The 18,545-nt window shown below is 42.6% G+C and overlaps 1 protein-coding gene across 4 annotated transcripts in view; it reads right to left on the bottom strand.

Moving 5' to 3' along the window:
- LOC141133431 (venom factor-like) overlaps positions 1–18,545 on the bottom strand; it is a 681,995-nt gene that overhangs the window by 411,762 nt on the left and 251,688 nt on the right. For 3 of the 4 annotated variants that reach the window (XM_073622818.1, XM_073622816.1, XM_073622819.1), the window contains 2 exons: positions 13,466–13,552; positions 734–934 (listed from right to left, as the gene is read on the bottom strand). In XM_073622818.1, coding sequence (XP_073478919.1) covers positions 734–934; positions 13,466–13,552 — 288 coding nt within the window. The remainder of the gene's footprint in view (positions 1–733; positions 935–13,465; positions 13,553–18,545) is intronic. The other variant, XM_073622817.1, reaches the window with a different exon arrangement.

Here is an 18,545-nt window from a genome sequence, read left to right on the forward strand (position 1 = left end):
TGTGTAAGTTTTGCCTAAGGCCTCACAAAGCCTAGAGCCGCCTCTGTCCCTCCAATCCAATGCAGCCATAACAGCCTACACTCTTTTTGTCTCCCACAACATTTTGCAGTGTGTTTGTGGGAATGTGCACCCATTCAGCCAAAAATACATTTGTATAGTTAGGTAGTTATTTTGGACGAGAAGGCTTGGCTTGCCAGTTGCATTTTAATTCATCCCAGAGGTGTTCAGTAGGGTTTAGTGTTTATGGCAGCTGAGTTTCTCTAAATCAAAGTGGTCATACCATTATTTTATGGAGCTGGTTTAGAGCACAGGGACAGAGTAATGCTGAAACAGAAAAGGGCCTCCCCCAAACTGTTGTTTGGCAGCACATGGAGGGATGTCCACACACTTTTGGTCATATAGTATAACAGCAGTCCCCAGTGAGATTCTTGTGGAGACATTGATCTAGTGGTTTTATGACAATAAAGTGTACTTGTATAATGTATACATGGAGGCTACCAAAGGTCTTTCCCCTTTCTAGTGAAAAATATTTCACTAATGTAGCTATTTTAGAAAGAATATATTGTATTTGTGCAAAGAACAGTTATTATAGTTAACTAAAAATTCTATATTTTCCAATCAATGATGGAATAATATCTTCAAAAAAGTACCATTGGGATGGCATTAGCTTCACATAGACCTACTCTATCTGCCTGGAGATCAAGTTCACAAACTGCACACATTTGTCACTTACCTGTTCTGATGTTCTTGATGGCTTCCTCTCTTCGGTTAAAACCTATTCGCTTCCACTGATTAGTAGCATCCAGGTAGATTGTGGCAATCACATTAGGTGTCATGGTAATCATGTTCGACTCTCCATTACCACGTGGCTCAACAATTAATGGAGTGAGATTGGAACCATTTATGGCATCTTCCACCATTTGAGTGATTGTCCCTAAGTTAAAATGATAAAGTTCTTGAAATTAGTACATTTTTTTTCCACACAAAATTCATACATACAGTATCTCATCCCTCACATTTTTGTAAATATTTAATTATATCTTTATTTGTGACAACACTGAAGAAATGACACTTTGCTACAATGTAAAGTAGTGAGTGTACAGCTTGTATAACCGTGTAAATTTGCTGTCCCCTCAATATAACTCAACACAGCCATTAATGTCTAAACCTCTGGCAACAAAAGTGAGTACACCCCTAAGTTAAAATGTCCAAATTGGGCCCAATTAGCCATTTTCCCTCCCCGGTGTCATGTGACTCGTTAGTGTTACAAGGTCTCAGGTGTGAATGGGGAGCAGGTGTGTTAAATTTGGTGTTGTCACTTTCACTCTCTCATTCTGGTCACTGGAAGTTCAACATGGCACCTCATGGCAAAGAACTCTCTGAGGATCTGAAAAAAAGAATTGTTGCCCTACATAAAGATGGCCTAGGCTATAAGAAGATTACTAAGACCCTGAAACTGAGGTGCAGCACGGTGATCATACAGTGGTTTAACAGGACAGGTTCCACTCAGAACGGGCCTTGCCATGGTCGACCAAAGAAGTTGCATGCACGTGCTCAGCGTCTTATCCAGAGGTTGTCTTTGGGAAATAGACATATGAGTGCTGACAGACCATGCACCGCACACTGCATCAAATTGGTCTGCATGGCTGTCATCCCAAAAGGAAGCCTCTTCTATAGATGATGCACAAGAAAGCCTGCAAACAGTTTGCTGAAGACAAGCAGACTAAGGACATGGATTACTGGAACCATGTCCTGTAGTCTGATGAGACCAAGATAAACTTATTTGGTTCAGATGGTGTCAAGCGTGTGTGGCGGGAAGCATCTGAGTAGTACAAAGACAAGTGTGTCTTGCCTACAGTCAAGCATGGTGGTGGGAGTGTCATGGTCTGGGGCTGCATGAGTGCTGCTGACACTGGGGTGCTACTGTTCATTGAGGGAACCATGAATGCCAACATGTACGGTGATATACTGAAGCAGAACATGATCCCCTCCCTTCGGAGACTGGGCCACAGGACAGTATTCCAACCTAATAACGACCCGAAACACACCTCCAAGATGACCACTGCCTTGCTAAAGAAGCTGAGGGTAAAGGTGATGAACTGGCCAAGCATATCTCCAGATCTAAACTCTATTGAGCATTACTGGGTCATCCAAAAAATTGAAGGTGGAGGAGCGCAAGGTATCTAACATTCACCAGCTCTATGATATCATCATGGGAGAATGGAAGAGGACTCCAGTGGCAACCTGTGAAGCTCTGGTGAACTCCATGCCCAAGAGGGTTAAGGCAGTGTTGGAAAATAATGTTTTTCACACAAAATATTGACACTTAGGGCCCAGTTTGGACATTTTCACTTAGGGGTGTACTCACTTTTGTTGCCAGCGGTTTAGACATTAAGAGCCCTTTCACACTGGGGCGAGGGGCGCGTTAGCGCTAAAGCACTCCTCGTTTTAGCAGCGCTTTAGCTCTGTTTAAGAGGTGCTTTTTGGCCGCTAGCAGGGTGCTTTTAACCGTCACTAGTGGCCGAAGAAAGGATTAAAACTTCCCGTGTTGCGGCACTTTCCGAAACAATTTTCAGGCACTTCAGAAGCGCTGCTTATTCATTCCAATGGGCAGGGGCAGTTTAGGAGCGCTGTATACAGCGTTCTCAAACCACCCCAAAGATGCTGCTTGCAGGACTTTTTGTAACGTCCCGCAAGCGTACCGCCCCAGTGTTAAAGCACTCGGGCTTTTAAAGTGGGGTGGAATGGGAGGCAGTTTTCAGGCACTTTCCAGGCACTATTTTTAGCGCTAAAACACCTAAAAAATGCAGTGTGAAAGGGGTCTAATGGTTGTATATTGAGTTATTTTGAGGGGACAGCAAAGTTACACTGGTATACAAGCTGTACACTCACTACTTTACATTGTTGCAAAGTGTCATTTCTTCAGTGTTGTCACATGAAAAGATATAATAAAATATTTACAAAAATGTGAGGGGTGTACTCACTTTTGTGAGATACTGTAATTACATCATACTAAAAGCTGAAAATATGGCAATCAATTTGTTTTTAACTCTTTTCTTTCATTTCTTTTAGATATTTTTCTTTTTTTGGAACCTCAAGGAGGTTGGTGTCCCTTGTTAATTTGAGATTGTCTTTTAAAAATGTATTTTAATAAAAACACATAGGCAAGTATTTTCAGAAAATAAAATATCCATTTATTCTGGTTAACAAAATAAAGATGAAGGCAACGCTGGAGAAAATTTAGGAATTTGTGAAGCCTTTTGGCTCCAGGGCACACATCAAGTCTGTGGAAAAGAAAATTGGGATCTTAGGGAGCACAATCTGGTCCAGGAATCCCAGAGATCAAGACCAGCAGCAGATGACATATATGTCCCCAGGCTGTGGTACTACACCAGCCTGCGTCTTGTCAGACCAGACTGAAGCCAGGTCATCACTTTCTTCTCTTCACTGCAGCCTTCTCTCCACGCTGCCCTGCACCCTTCCCTCCACGCTGCTCTGCAGCCTTCCTTGGAGGCTGTGGCTCTGGTGGTGGACTTGTGGCAGGAGGAGGAGGAGGGGCTTGCTCGTTTATTTGGCTGTTGGCAGTTAACTCGCCCCTCAGCCCCTTGTGAAGGACATCAGAAAAAAGTTTTTCACAGAGGAGGCGTTGGCCTTTCTCCATTTCGAGCAACCTGCTGGCTATATAGCAGCCATAGGCCTCTTCAGGTTCGGGGGTGCTCTTGAGGAAATTTGTAGGTTCTCTCATGAGGCGCAGTGATGCCTCCTCTGTCACCGTCCCCTTCCTGGGCCTTTTTGTATGAAGGCGGAGGGGAGGCACCTGCGATTGTGTGAGGATCCTACTGGGCCCGGCCACCTGCTGGCTGACACTAACCCCTGCCTCCTCCTGGCTGACACTGGTCCCGCCCACCTCCTGGCTGAGAATTTCCTCCTGGCTGAGCTCCTCCTGTGTCAAAAAAAAGGGACATAGTTTTAGTTTTTGGTTCATCAATCACACACAATTTTCAGCTCATGACTTGCAAATTCATTGTTAATACATATAAAAGAGTATCATTCTGACACCAGCATTTTTTCAAGCTGGTGACAAACATTTTTGGCCACTACTGTCAATTGATATGTATACATCATTTTTTGGATAAAATCCTTAATAGGTAATCAATGAGAACATCTAGTTAACATCATTAATATTAGGACACTAAATATGTCTAAAAATAAAATACCTGGCTCCAGCTGGGCGCATCCGGTTCTTCCAGGATGGAAGGCCCAGGTTGGTCCTCATCAGCCTCTGCTGGGGTGGAGGGAAGGGTGGAGGGAAGGGTGCAGGGAAGGGTGGAGGGAAGGGTCGAAAGAGATTCCCTAGCTTTAGTCTGGTCGTCAAGAAAATGCAGTTTTTCGAAGTACCACAGCCTGGGTACATACACATCATCTGCTGATGCTCCTGATCTCAGGGAAGTCTGGATCTTGTTATGCTTCCTCCTATACATTTTTCTCAAGATCTCCATTTTCTTTTCCAAAATCTCCACGGTTGCTTCTGGGATCCAAGTCTGCACAAATGCTAGAAGTTTCTCCAGCGTTGTCTTCCTTACTGTCTTAATGTAATATGCAGGGTGTTTGACCTCCAACAGATTCCTCATTTCACTGTACTTCTCAATAAATTGTGTCAGAAATTCAGGGTCCTTAAACTTATTATTCATTTTCCTGTAAGACAATACACAAGACAAAAACACTAATGTTAGCCTAAACTCTCATAATCTTATCCCAACATAGGCCTCAATCTTTAAGCAGTATAGGCCGCTACAAAGTTAATAAAATTTACCTTAGTTTCGGACGCTCGCAACTTCAGTTTCTCTTTCCTCCGCGCACAGAACGTACGTATGGCACATGCGTGTTAGCTTTATATACATTGCACATGCGTGAAACTCCGCTTGCGTCGCCCCTGACGTTCTTTTTCACGAATATTCCCACCCCTTCTCTCTACGGTGCACAGTAGGAGCAACATGGCGGAGACACAGGTGGTTCATAATTTTACCACAAGTGAGGAGGAAAGCCCGGAGCCCAAAACGTCCCGATCTGGGAAGAAAAGATTAAAGGCCTCCAATATGGCCTTTGAAGAGATGGTAGAGATGGTTGAAATTTTGCAGAGGAAAGATTATGATGGCAAGCATGGACCGTACACCCAGCCTAATTTACGCGAGGCCAAAATCATGTCCAAAGTTGTGAAGACTCTGCAGCATAATTTTGGAGTACACCACTCAAAAGACCAATTGAGGAAGCGCTGGTCCGACCTAAAACTCAGGGAGCCGGATTAGTACAGAAGAATAAAAAAAGTGCTTAAAAAAAGTAAGTACTTGTCGTGTGTTCCTATTCTGATTATTTACTTGCATGCTGCTCTATGTGCTTTTCTTTACTGTTGTACAGTTTTAAATGGTTACTTTTATGTTCATGGACACACACATCATTCGAAGGAAACATAGTTTGTAAATATATACAATGTTTTTGCCAGATACAGGGTTAACTACATTTGCTTTAGCTAATTTGTCTTATTAAAAGAGGTTTAGGACACTGTTGTCTATAAGTTTTTTTTTAAACTAGAATGAATAGCAAATTTCATTCAGTGGAATGTAAGGAGAGGACACTCGGCAGCTGTTTACACATCTAGACTCAGGAGCACTAGTGTGGGACACCAGAATACATTTTTTATGGTAACCCACACAGGTGCTCCAGTGGATACTTGTTGGGGTGTCTCTATCTGTGAAACTTGGCCAAAAAAGGTAAGTATTCCAGCTTGTTTAAAAGGGTATTTTAATCATGTCTTCAATTTGGATCTCTGCCCAAACAGACAATTGTACACCACTTCAATACAATGTTTCGTATTCCTATTTCTGGGCTCTAATATCTGTGTGCTAAGTATACCTTTTGTTTCATTCTCATAGCGGAGAAAAGACTCAGACAACCGGATCCCAGGGACCCCCGACCTCGCCTGCCGGATTGGGAAATAAGCCCGAGCCCCCCCAAGGGTGTGGAGAAAGGAGAGGTGAAGGAAGTGGGCGACATGGGCATCCCACCAGGGGAGTGTCTGACACTCCAGCTTCAGGTAATCTATGTATGCCTGCATATTTCTAAATACATCTTTTTTCATTTATTTTAGGTGATGTGCTGGTTGTAGAAGGGGAAACCACGGAACCCTTTTCATTGGCCTGGAATGAGGATATTGATGTCATGCGCAATCGGCTGGACATTATGCAACAGGAAATGAAGAACATGATCAATGTTTTGGGGAGAATTTAATCCCTTTGTCGATCATGTTCTTCACTTCCTTTTTAGATGACCAGATTCTGGCCTTAAATATTTTTTAGATTGTGTACAGTTTTAAAAGGCAAATTTTGAAGATGCATACGGTTAGGGATGAGCTTCGAGTTCGAGTCGAACTCATGTTCGACTCGAACATCGGCTGTTCGCCGATTCGCCGAACAGCGAACAATTTGGGGTGTTCGCGGCAAATTCGAATGCTGCGGAACACCCTTTAAAAGTCTATGGGAGAAATCAAAAGTGCTAATTTAAAGGCTTATATTTATGATATTGTCATAAAAAGTGTTTGGGGACCTGGGTCCTGCCCCAGGGGACATGTATCAATGCAAAAAAAAGTTTTAAAAAAGGCAGTTTTTTCGGGAGCAGTGATTTTAATAATGCTTAAAGTGAAACAATAAAAGTGTAATATCCCTTTAAATTTCGTACCTGGGGGGTGTCTATAGCATGCCTGTAAAGGGGCGCATGTTTCCCATGTTTAGAACAGTCTGACAGCAAAATGACATTTCAAAGGAAAAGAAGTCATTTAAAAACTACTCGCGGCTATTAATGAATTGCCGGTCCGACAATACACATAAAAGTTCATTGATAAAAACAGCATGGGAATTCCCCACAGGGGAACCCCGAACCAAAATTTAAAAAAAAAATGACGTGAGGGTCCCCTAAATTCTATACCAGGTCCTTCAGGTCTGGTATGGATTTTAAGGGGAACCCGCACCCAAATTTTCTAAAAACGGCGTGGGGCCCCCCCAAAAATCCATACCAGACCCTTATCTGAGCACGCAACCTGACAGGCCACAGGAAAAGACGGGGGGACAAGAGAGCACCCCCCTCCTGAACTGTACCAGGCCACATGCCCTCAACATTGGGAGGGTGCTTTGGGGTAGCCCCCCAAAACACCTTGTCCCTATGTTGATTAGGACAAGGGCCTCATCCCCACAACCCTTGGCCGATGGTTGTGGGGGTCTGCGGGCGGGGGCTTATCAGAATCTGTAAGCCCCCTTTAACAAGGGGGCCCCCAGATCCCGGCCCTCCCCCCTGTGTGAAATGGTAAGGGGGTACAAAAGTAACCCTACCATTTCACAAAAAAACTGCCAAAAATGTTAAAAATGACAAGAGACAGTTTTTGACAATTCCTTTATTTAAATGCATCTTCTTTCTTTTATCTTCTTTCTTCTTTCTTCTATCTTCCTTCATCTTCTTCTTCTAGTTCTGCTGGTTCTTCTGGTTCTTCCTCTGGTGTTCTCGTCTAAAAATTCTAAATGCATATGTGAATGCACACAGATTAAAAAGTTAGCTAATCAACAATGTGTGGCTTCTTCTTTCAATGCTCAATACCAGTTTTGTAAGTATAATTTTGTGTTTACAGTGACAATGGGGCTTATTTACTAAAGGAAAATACACTTGGCACTACAAGTGCACTAGAAGAACCTAGGAGACAGCCAAAAAGAAAAGCAAGCAATAAATACATTTCTAGATTTTATCAAATCTTTTTTTATTAATAAAAAGTAGAGATTGTCTGGCATTGCAATGGCCCCCCTACCCATAAAAAAATCAACATATTTATCCCCAACTTGACGGGCGTTTTGGGGGGGCCAAGCCAGTACGGCCAGTATCCAGGCCCGTCAGAGGGTCCGGCCTCAGGCCCAAATGATGCAAGATAATTGCTTAAATTTTTGCGTAAAAAATTGTGCAGGATGCAGCATGCTAGGACAATGTGATTAAGTTTGTAGTCTGCCATGTGGATTGCTGTCTGAAACAGGCGGAACCGGCTGGCCATTATCCCGAAGGCATTCTCATTCACAATTCTTCTCGCTCTGGCCAGCCGGTAGTTAAAAACCCTCCTCTCCAGGGTGAGGGTCCTTTGGGGGAATGGCCTCATCAGGTGCTCGCCCACACCAAAGGCTTCATCTGCAATGTAGACAAAGGGGAGTCCTTCCACTTTATCCGCATCAGGTGGCAATACCAGGCCACCACTTTGGAGATGCTAGTAGAACTCCGTCTGGGCGAAGACTCCTCCATCCAACATCCGGCCATTCTTCCCCACGTCCACATACAGAAATTCGTATTGTGCAGACACCATCGCCATTAACACAATACTATGAAACCCCTTATAGTTGAAATAGTATGACCCCGAATGGGGTGGTGGCACAATGTGGACGTGTTTCCCATCTATAGCCCCTCCACTGTTGGGAAAGTCCCAACGGGTGGCAAAATGGGATGCCACAGTCTGCCATTCCTGTGGCGTTGAAGGAAACTGGGGAGTCAAACAAGAAAAAAATAGATAAGTACTTTTGCACATAACATTGCAAGCACATTACACAAAAAAACATTCTTGCCCAACATCAGTATAACATTAATTTTAAGTATTATTTAAAAACTAAAATAAAAGGCACACTTATCAGATTCCTCACCCCCTCTGATGGCCCATTGATTAAATTTAAGGGGGTGGGGGATTATAAATCAATTTAAGGACACACAGACCATTTGGAAACATTTTAGGGGGGAATTATAAATCAATTTAGGGACACACAGACCATTTGGAAACATATTGGGGGGTGGGGGGATTATAAATCAATTTAAGGACACACAGATTATTTGGAAACATTTTAGGGGGGTGGAGGGATTATAAATCAATTTAGGGACACACAGACCATTTGGAAACATTTTATGTGACATTGATTGGTATATTTTCTATATTTTTGGATGCATAGAATGCATATTTTGGTTAAGTTCTTTTGGCAGATAGCACGTCTAATTTGATTTGTTTTCTTTTTTTAATGCACAATAAAAAATTGTGTAGAATAATACTTGGCTATGTGTTTTACTTCAAATGACAGTTTGGGAGTAGGCAGTTACATTTTAAAAAAATACAATGTAAAATTGACAAGGGACACCAACATAGTTGTACCTTTGATCTTAACCACTTGACCACTGGGCACTTGAACCCCCTTCCTAACCAGACCAATTTTCAGCTTTTGGTGCTCTCACATTTTGAATGACAATTACTCAGTCATGCAACACTGTATCTATATGAAATTTTTGTCCTTTTTTTCACACAAATGGAGCTTTCTTTTGGTGGTATTTAATCACCGCTGGGTTCTTTATTTTTTGCGCCATAAAAGAAAAAAGACCGAAAAATCTGTAAAAAAATACATTTTTCTTTATTTCTGTTATAATATTTTGCAAATTAGTAATTTTTCTTCATATATTTTGGCCAAAATTTATACCGCTACATATCTTTGGTAAAATTAACCCAAATCAGTGGATATTATTTGGTCTTTGTGAAAGTTATAGAGTCCAAAAGCTATGGTGCCAATATCTGAAAATTGATCACACCTGAAGTACTGACGGCCTATCTAATTTCTTGAGACCCTAACATTCCAGAAAAGTACAAATACCCCCCAAATGACCCCTTTTTGGAAAGAAGACATTCCAAGGTATTTAGAAAGATGCATGGTGAGTTTTTTGAAGTTGTCATTTTTTCCCACAATTCTTTGCAAAATCAAGGGTTTTTTTTTACTTTTTTTTTTTCCCACAAAATTGTCATATTAGCAGGTTATTTCTCACACACCGCATATGCATAGCACAAATTACACCCCAAAACACATTTTGCTATTACTCCCGAGTACGGCGATACCACATGTGTGAGACTTTTACACAGCGTGGCCACATACAGAGGCCCAACATGCATGGAGCACCTTCAGGCGTTCTGGAGCACCCAGGCCAATTCTGACATTTCTCTCCTACATGTAAAAATCATCATTTATTAGCTAGAAAATTACATAGAACCCCAATACATTATATATGTTTTTTTAGCAAAGACCCTAGAGAATACAATGGCGGTTGTTGCAACTTTTTATCTCGCACGGTATTTGCGCAGCAATTTTTTAAACGCGTTTTTTTTGGAAAAAAAACTGTTTTGTGCTTTACAAAAACCAAAACAGTAAAGTTAGCCTAATGTTTTTGCATAATGTGAAAGATGAAGTTACGTTGAGTAAATAGATATCCAACATGTCACCTTTTAAAATTGCACGCGCTTGTGGAATGGCGCCAAACTTTGCTACTCAAAAATCCCCATAGGCGACGCTTTAAAATTTTTTACTGGTTACATGTTTTGAGTTACAGAGGAGGTCTAGGGCCAAAATTATTGCTCTCGCTCTACCGATCGCAGCGATACCTCACATGTGTGGTTTGAACACCGTTTTCATATGTGGGCGGGACTTACGTATGCGTTCGCTTCTGCATGCGAGCACACAGGGACAGGGGCGCTTTAAAATTTTTTTTTTTTTTTTTTATTGTTCATTTTACTTTATTTATTTTAGTTTGATGCTTTTTTCCAAAAAAAAAAAATTTTTGACCACTTTTATTCCTATTACAAGGAATATAAACATCCTTGTAATAGGAATATGGCATGACAGGTCCTCTTTACAGTGAGATATGGGGTCAATAAGACCCCACATCTCACCTCTAGGCTGGGAAGCCTGAAATAAAAAAAACAAAAAAAAAAAACAATCCTGGCTTCGATCGTAGCGGTGAGTCGGTAGAAGCGTGGGAGGGGGGGGGACATCCCCTCTCGCCTCCCGTAAGAACGATCAAGCAGTGGAACAGCCGCTATGATCATTCCTATGGTGTAGCGAATCGCCGGCTGAAAAAGCTGATATCTGAATGATGCCTGTAGCTGCAACCATCATTCAGATATCCTCGCACAAAGTCAAGGACATTGTATGACGGCCGGCGGGCGGGAAGTGGTTAAAACGCTTTTTTTTTTTTTAACACAAAGTTGTCCATTTATACAATATTTCTACCACATAACATGTACATGCCAAAAATGACACCCCAAAATAGATTCTCCTGCTCCTCCTGAGTACGGCGATACCACATTTGTGAGACTTCCACAGCCTGGCCACATACAGAGGGCGAGTACAGCTGAGCATGGCTCAGCATGGCGGGGTATTGCGGAGTATGGTGGAGTATGGCGGGGTATGGCGGGGTATGGCGGAGTATGGCGGGGTATTGTGGGGTATGGCGGAGTATGGCGGGGTATGGCGGGGTATGGCGGAGTATGGTGGGGTATGACGGGGTATGGCGGAGTATGGTGGGGTATGGCGGAGTATGGTGGGGTATGGCGGAGTATGGTGGGGTATGGCGGAGTATGGCGGGGTATGGTGGAGTATGGCGGGGTATGGCGGAGTATGGCGGAGTATGGCGGGGTATGGCGGAGTATTGCAGAGTATGGCGGGGGCATGGCAGAGTATGGCGGGGGCATTGCAGAGTATGGCGGGGGCATTGCAGAGTATTGCACAGCATTGCAGAGTATTGTGGGGGTATTGCAGAGTATTGTGGGGGTATTGCAGAGTATTGCACAGCATTGCAGAGTATTGTGGGGGCATTGCAGAGTATTGCACAGCATTGCAGAGTATTGTGGGGGCATTGCAGAGTATTGCACAGCATTGCAGAATATTGTGGGGGCATTGCAGAGTATTGTGGGGGTATTGCAGAGTATTGCACAGCATTGCAGAGTATTGTGGGGGTATTGCAGAGTATTGTGGGGGTATTGCAGAGTATTGCACAGCATTGCAGAGTATTGTGGGGGTATTGCAGAGTATTGCACAGCATTGCAGAGTATTGTGGGGGTATTGCAGAGTATTACACAGCATTGCAGAGCGTTAGGGATGGCTGAGCATGGATGGATGGATGGATGTCTCTGTGCAGCGCTGTGGGCACTACACATACAGCCCACAGCGCTGCAGACATCCATCCATCCCCCTCCCCGCTCACTGTGTACCGATCGGTACACAGGAGGGGAGGAGAGGAACCGGCGTCATCAGATGACACCGGTCTGTTTACATGTGATCGCGCCGTCATTTGACGGCTCGATCACATGGTAAACGGCCGCGATCAGCGGGCATTTACCGGGATCCGTGATGCGCCGGGTCCAGATGTGTTCGATGTGTTCGGGTGCGCGCCCCAGGGGGCGCGCGAGAGGGGAATTCCGGGAGGACGTCATATGACGTCCTCCCAGAGTTATCCAACCGCCCTGCAGCCATCATTCGGCTATGGGCCGGTTGGTAAGTGGTTAAAAACTAGGGGATAATGGTGTTGTGGTAACTTGCCCCCCCCCCCCAAAAAAAGCATAACAATATTATTCTTGATATCACTAGAAAAAAAAATCCTTTGAAAATTTGTTTGCAATAACTCCTTCAGTATCCCCAGCAAAGCAGCTTCATTATTATTTCATTAAAGAAGAAGAGAATTGTGCGCTGCATTTCGGGATTTCACAATTTGCCACGTCACGAATGTTAATTCTCCATTACGAACACTAGTTTATAAGACCGACAGCTTCTGGCTCGTCCTTGCTTCCGAGCATGCGTGTTTGTACTTTGGACTTTTGTCCAACAGACTTGTGTACACACGATCGGAAAATCCGAAAACACACATTTGTCCGCAGAAAATTTTAAAACCTGCTAGCCAACATTTGTTTGCGGAAAATCTGACAACAAGTGTCTGATGGAGCATACACATGGTCAGATTTACCGCCAACAGCCTGTCATCAAACATTTCCCATCGGAAAGTCCAATCGTGTGTATGCGGCTTAAGTGTCCTCCAATCACTGACTCTCAAGCTGAAGGGTAAGACACTTGCCAGGTAAGTAGAGCTTACTTACCATGTGATTAGCTGTTTCCAATCACAGCTGATCATATGTAAACAAACTTGCCTGTTATTGGCATTTTCATCAGTGCAGCCCCAACAGTGCACATCAGTAAAGAAGAAAAATTACTTATTTGCCAAATTTTATAACAGAAACGAATAAAAACTTTTTGTTTTGTTTTTTTCAAAATTGTCATCCTTTTTTGTTTATTTAGCAAAAAAGAAAAAAAAAAACAGTGGTGATTAAATACCACCAAAAGAAAGCTCTATCTGTCTAAAAAAAAAATTATAAATATTTATTTTGGGTACAGTGTTGCATGATCACGTAATTGTCATTCAAAGTGTGACAGCATTGAAAGCTGAAAATTGGTCTGGGCAGGAAGAGGGTGAAAGTGCCCTGTATTGAAGTGGTTAAACAACCAAACCATTCTTGTGAACAAGGAACCTGAGGTACTTGACGTTATCTTTGCATTTTTTTCTTTCATTTGTATTATTATTTTTTTTTTTTTACCTTGAACTGTTACAATAGTTTCAACTTTTGTATGAGGCACAATATTTTTCTCATTTATTGGATCAATCACCTCCTTCTGGACCCCATCTGTGAACAACAACCACAAAGGGATTACAAAAGGCGGGTCAAGATAGTGAAGAACCCAACACTCAACATACTACATGAAAATAACAAGTTAAACAATAATCACTAAAGAGTTAAATAATTATATATATATATATATATATATATATATATATATATATATATATATATATATATATATATATATAATACCATCATCTTAAAACTTTAAAAACATAATTGTGTTCCTTTAAACAGAAATCTGGAATAAACACGTATTGTATTGGTAGGGCATGGATTTGATCTGTTGTATTTCCCTTGGTTGGCTACTAGATGCCCCATAACATTAGAGTGAGATTCTGCTTGGGAGATGCTTTGGTTAGGTGCCAGCCTTGCCCCTGCTAAGAGAGGGGTACCCTGGGTAAGGTTTTATTAGAAAAATGATGAGCTGGCTGGGAAGTTGGTTGCCATGAGGAAAGTGTTTGCTGGTTGTCTCTGTGGGTGAACTGGACCAGATTAGCATTAAGGTAGTTGGACTTTATTCATTTAGTGTCCCCTTAAGGGGGAAGCCTGAAAATGCATTTTTGGGAATATTTCTATCCCCCCGTCATGGACTTCTGGACTCTAGGACACCCCTTCTTTGAGTAAGGGCCCTCTCATCTTTCCTTTCATGCTACATCTCTCTGAACTATGCTGGACTGTTTGTAACTTAAGCTGAGTGTCGCCACCTCCAAGGGGTGGCTGAAGTATGTGAATATCTTTGCTTCTATTGATTCAGTAAACTGTTAAAAGGCATTCCTGGAGTGGAATCCTCCTTCTCACAAACCTCGATATCTCCTTTGAAAGAAAACTTGTGTCAAAAGGGCCATGCGCCAAAGTGGGGTCTGTTGGTGCAGGAACTGTCTAAGCCAACATGGGTCACCCTGCAGATGTCCCCACATGTAGGGGAGAGTAGGTTAGGTCCCCTGTTAAGTGTCCCTTTTGTCTGGTCAGAAATTGATTAACGAGTGGATATGCTTCCCCACTGCACAACATTCCTTGCATATTTTGTCTCAGATATGTGCAGTAATCCAGTATGAAACCACGCCACAAAAAACAAAATATAAAAACCGCATCACAGTCAAAACTCATCCATTAGGGTGTTATCCCCATAACCAAAGTACAGTTCCACCTCAAACTACTTTGACCCATAGGATGGTCACATACACAGAGGTTGTTTAATGTGACTTCTGTGGTATAGCTAGCAATCATTTTATTAGTATCAAAAAAATAGAAAGAGAAAATTGAGTACAGTAAATTGCTGAAAAAAAATTCCACAACACTCAACTAGATAAAAATTAACAACGTTGTCATGAAACAACTTTGCCACTGAATTTTCCTGTAACACAGAACGGTCACTGCTTTTGTCTTTCCTTGTGCAGGGTGACTGGTCTTGTATAGGGATGGGCTGTCTGTTCGAGTTGAACATGAGTTCGACTTGAACATTGGCTGTTCGCCTGTTCGCCGAATAGCAAACAATTTGGGGTGTTCGCGGCAAATTCGAAAGCCGCGGAACACCCTTTAAAAGTCTATGGGAGAAATCAAAAGTGCTAATTTTATATGCTAATATGCAAGTTATTGTCATAAAAAGTGTTTGGGGACCTGGGTCCTGCCCCAGGGGACATGTATTACTGCAAAAAAAACAACAATTCATTAATAGCCGGCACTAGCGCTAGCACTTTTAAATGACTTTTTTTTCCTTTAGAAATGTCATTTTGCTCTGGGACTGTTATAAACATGGGAAACATGCGCTACTTTACAGGCATACTATAGACACCCCCCAGGTATGAAATTTAAAGGAATATTTCACTTTTATTGTTTCACTTTAAGCATTATTAAAATCACTACTCCCATCACTACGTCCATTTTTAAAACTTTTTTTTGCATTGATCCATGTCCCCTGGGGCAGGACCCAGGTCCCCAAACACTTTTTATTACAATAACTTGCATATTAGCACTTTTGATTTTTCACGTTTGAGTCCCATAGACTTTAACGGTGTTCGCGTGTTCAAACTAATTTTTTGCCTGTTCGCATGTTCTGGATGCGAACCAAACAGGGGGGTGTTCGGCCCATCCCTAGTCTTGTATCCTCCCCACTGTAGTTTCTACAGGCAGCCTGTAGTTGAGGTATCTGCTGAGTCCCTTCCACAGCTCTGCTCTCTGTACACGCTATGTGCAGCTCAGTGATGAAGTCACCATTACTTTCACAAGGTAATATATGGGTTTGCGAAGGCATTTGGTGCACACATGGGTGTCAGTTTATGAATAGGGATGAGCTTCAAGTTCGAGTCGAACTCATGTTCAACTCAAACATCAACTGTTCGCAAGTTCGCCGAACAGCGAACAATTTAGGGTGTTCGCGGCAAATTCGAATGCCGCGGAACACCCTTTAAAAGTCTATGGGAGAAATCAAAAGTGTTAATTTTAAAGGTTTATATTCATGGTATTGTCATAAAAAGTGTTTGGGGACCTGGGTCCTGCCCCAGGGGACATGGATCAATGCAAATTAATGTTTTAAAAACAGCCATTTTTTTGGGAGCAGTGATTTTAATAATGCTTAAAGTGAAACAATAAAAGTGTAATATCCCTTTAAATTTCATAGCTGGGAGGTGTCTATAGTATGTCTGTAAAGGGGCACATGTTTCCCGTGTTTAGAACAGTCTGACAGCAAAATGACATTTCAAAGGAAAAAAAGTCATTTAAACTACTCGCGGCTATTAATGAATTGCCGGTCCGACAATACACATAAAAGTTCATTGATAAAAACGGCATGGGAATTTGGGAACCTTGCGTCAGAGGGGGGTGGGTTCACTGGGTGGCCCCGCTGCCCCGTTATTTAAGAACAGTCAGAAGAGGAGAAGCGTCACACACCGGGAGCCTCCCTACATGCCATCATGGATGCAGAGCGGCCCAAAAAGAAGATGAAGAGAAGAAGATGAAGAGAAGAAGATGAAGAGAAGAAGATGAAGAGATGAGCGGGAGCCTCCCTCCATGCCATCATAGATGCAGAGCGGCCTGAGGAGAAGAAGGGAAGAAGACGCCGACGCTGCGGAGGAAGATGCCGGACGAGAACACCGGAGGAAGAACCAGAAGAACCAGAAGAAGAAGAAGATGGAGGAAGAAACCGAAGGAAGATAGAAGATAGAAGAAAGAAGAAAGAAGAAGCATTTAAATAAAGGAATTGTCAAAAACTGTCTCTTGTCATTTTTAACATTTTTGACAGTTTTTTAGTGAAATGGTACGTACCCCCTTACCATTTCACACAGGGGAGAGGGCCGGGATCTGGGGGTCCCCTTGTTAAAGGGGGCTTCCGGATTCCAATAAGCCCCCCGCCCGCAGACCCCCACAACCACCGGCCAGGGTTGTGGGGATGAGGCCCTTGTCCTCATCAACATGGGGACAAGGTGTTTTGGGGGGCTACCCCAAAGCACCCTCCCAATGTTGAGGGCATGTGGCCTGGTACGGTTCAGGAGGGGGGGGCGCTCTCTCAAACCCCCCTCTTTTCCTGCGGCCTGCCAGGTTGCGTGTTCAGATAAGGGTCTGGTATTCGATTTTTAGTGGGCCCCCATGCTGTTTTTTTTTTTTAATTTTGGCGCGGGGTTCCCCTTAAAATCCATACCAGACCTGAAGGGTCTGGAATAGATTTTGAGGGGGACCCCACGCCATTTTTTTAAAATTTTGGTTCGGGGTTTCCCTGTGGGGAATTCCCATGCCATTTATATCAATGAACTTTTATGTGTATTGTCAGACCAGCAATGCATTAATAGCCATGAGTAGTTTTAAATTACTTTTTTTCCTTTGAAATGTCATTTTGCTGTCAGACTGTTCTAAACACGGGAAACATGCGCCCCTTTACAGACATACTATAGACACCCCCCAGGTACCAAATTTAAAGGGATATTACACTTTTATTAATTCACTTTAAGCATTATTAAAATCACTGCTCCCGAAAAAACGGCCATTTTTAAAACTTTTTTTCGCATTGATTCATGTCCCCTGGGGCAGGACCCAGATCCCCAAACACTTTTTATGACAATACCTTGCATATTAGCCTTTAAAATTAGCACATTTGATTATTCATGTTCGTGTCCCATAGACTTTAACGGTGTTTGCGCGTTCGAACTAATTTTTTGCCTGTTCGCATGTTCTGGTGCGAACCGAACAGGGGGGTGTTCGGCTCATCCCTATTTATGAAGCAGTGAACAGAGGTGATCCCAAGGATCGCCACTGATCACAGTCCATAATCAGTGTTTGAACATGTTCTCCCACCGACTATCTCCGCACACTGAGAATCCTTATTGACTGACACAGAAACGGCCAATTTATGAAGCTGCGATCTGAGCGCTTCACTGACGATCTGAGTCAGAATTCACCCTCCCCGATTCACCAGCTCAGAGGTGGAGAATCGGGGAGTGAAGAGAGAATCCTGGGGGGATCGCAGCGGGAAAAAGGAAGATTAATAACTTCCTTCTACCTCGATCAGACCCCCCAAGACAGTAACCATGGCCCCCTGTCATATTTATGTGTATATATATATATATATATATATATATATATATATATATATAATGTTATAATGTGTGTATGTATATACAGTGGGGACAGAAAGTATTCAGACCCCCTTAAATTTTTCACTCTTTGTTATATTGCAGCCATTTTCTAAAATCATTTAATTTCATTTTTTTCCTCATTAATGTACACACGGCACCCCATATTGACAGAAAAACACAGAATTGTTGACATTTTTTCAGATTTATTTAAAAAGAAAAACTGAAATATCACATGGTCCTAAGTATTCAGACCTTTTGCTCAGTATTTAGTAGAAGCACCCTTTTACAGCCATGAGTTTTTTTGGGAAAGATGCCACACGTTTTTCACACCTGGATTTGGGGATCCTCTGCCATTCCCTCTTGCAGATCCTCTCCAGTTCTATCAGGTTGGATGGTAAACATTGGTGGATAGCCATTTTTAGGTCTCT

The sequence above is a fragment of the Aquarana catesbeiana genome, linkage group LG03, assembly GCF_042186555.1.
Source record: "Aquarana catesbeiana isolate 2022-GZ linkage group LG03, ASM4218655v1, whole genome shotgun sequence".
NCBI lineage: Eukaryota > Metazoa > Chordata > Amphibia > Anura > Ranidae > Aquarana > Aquarana catesbeiana.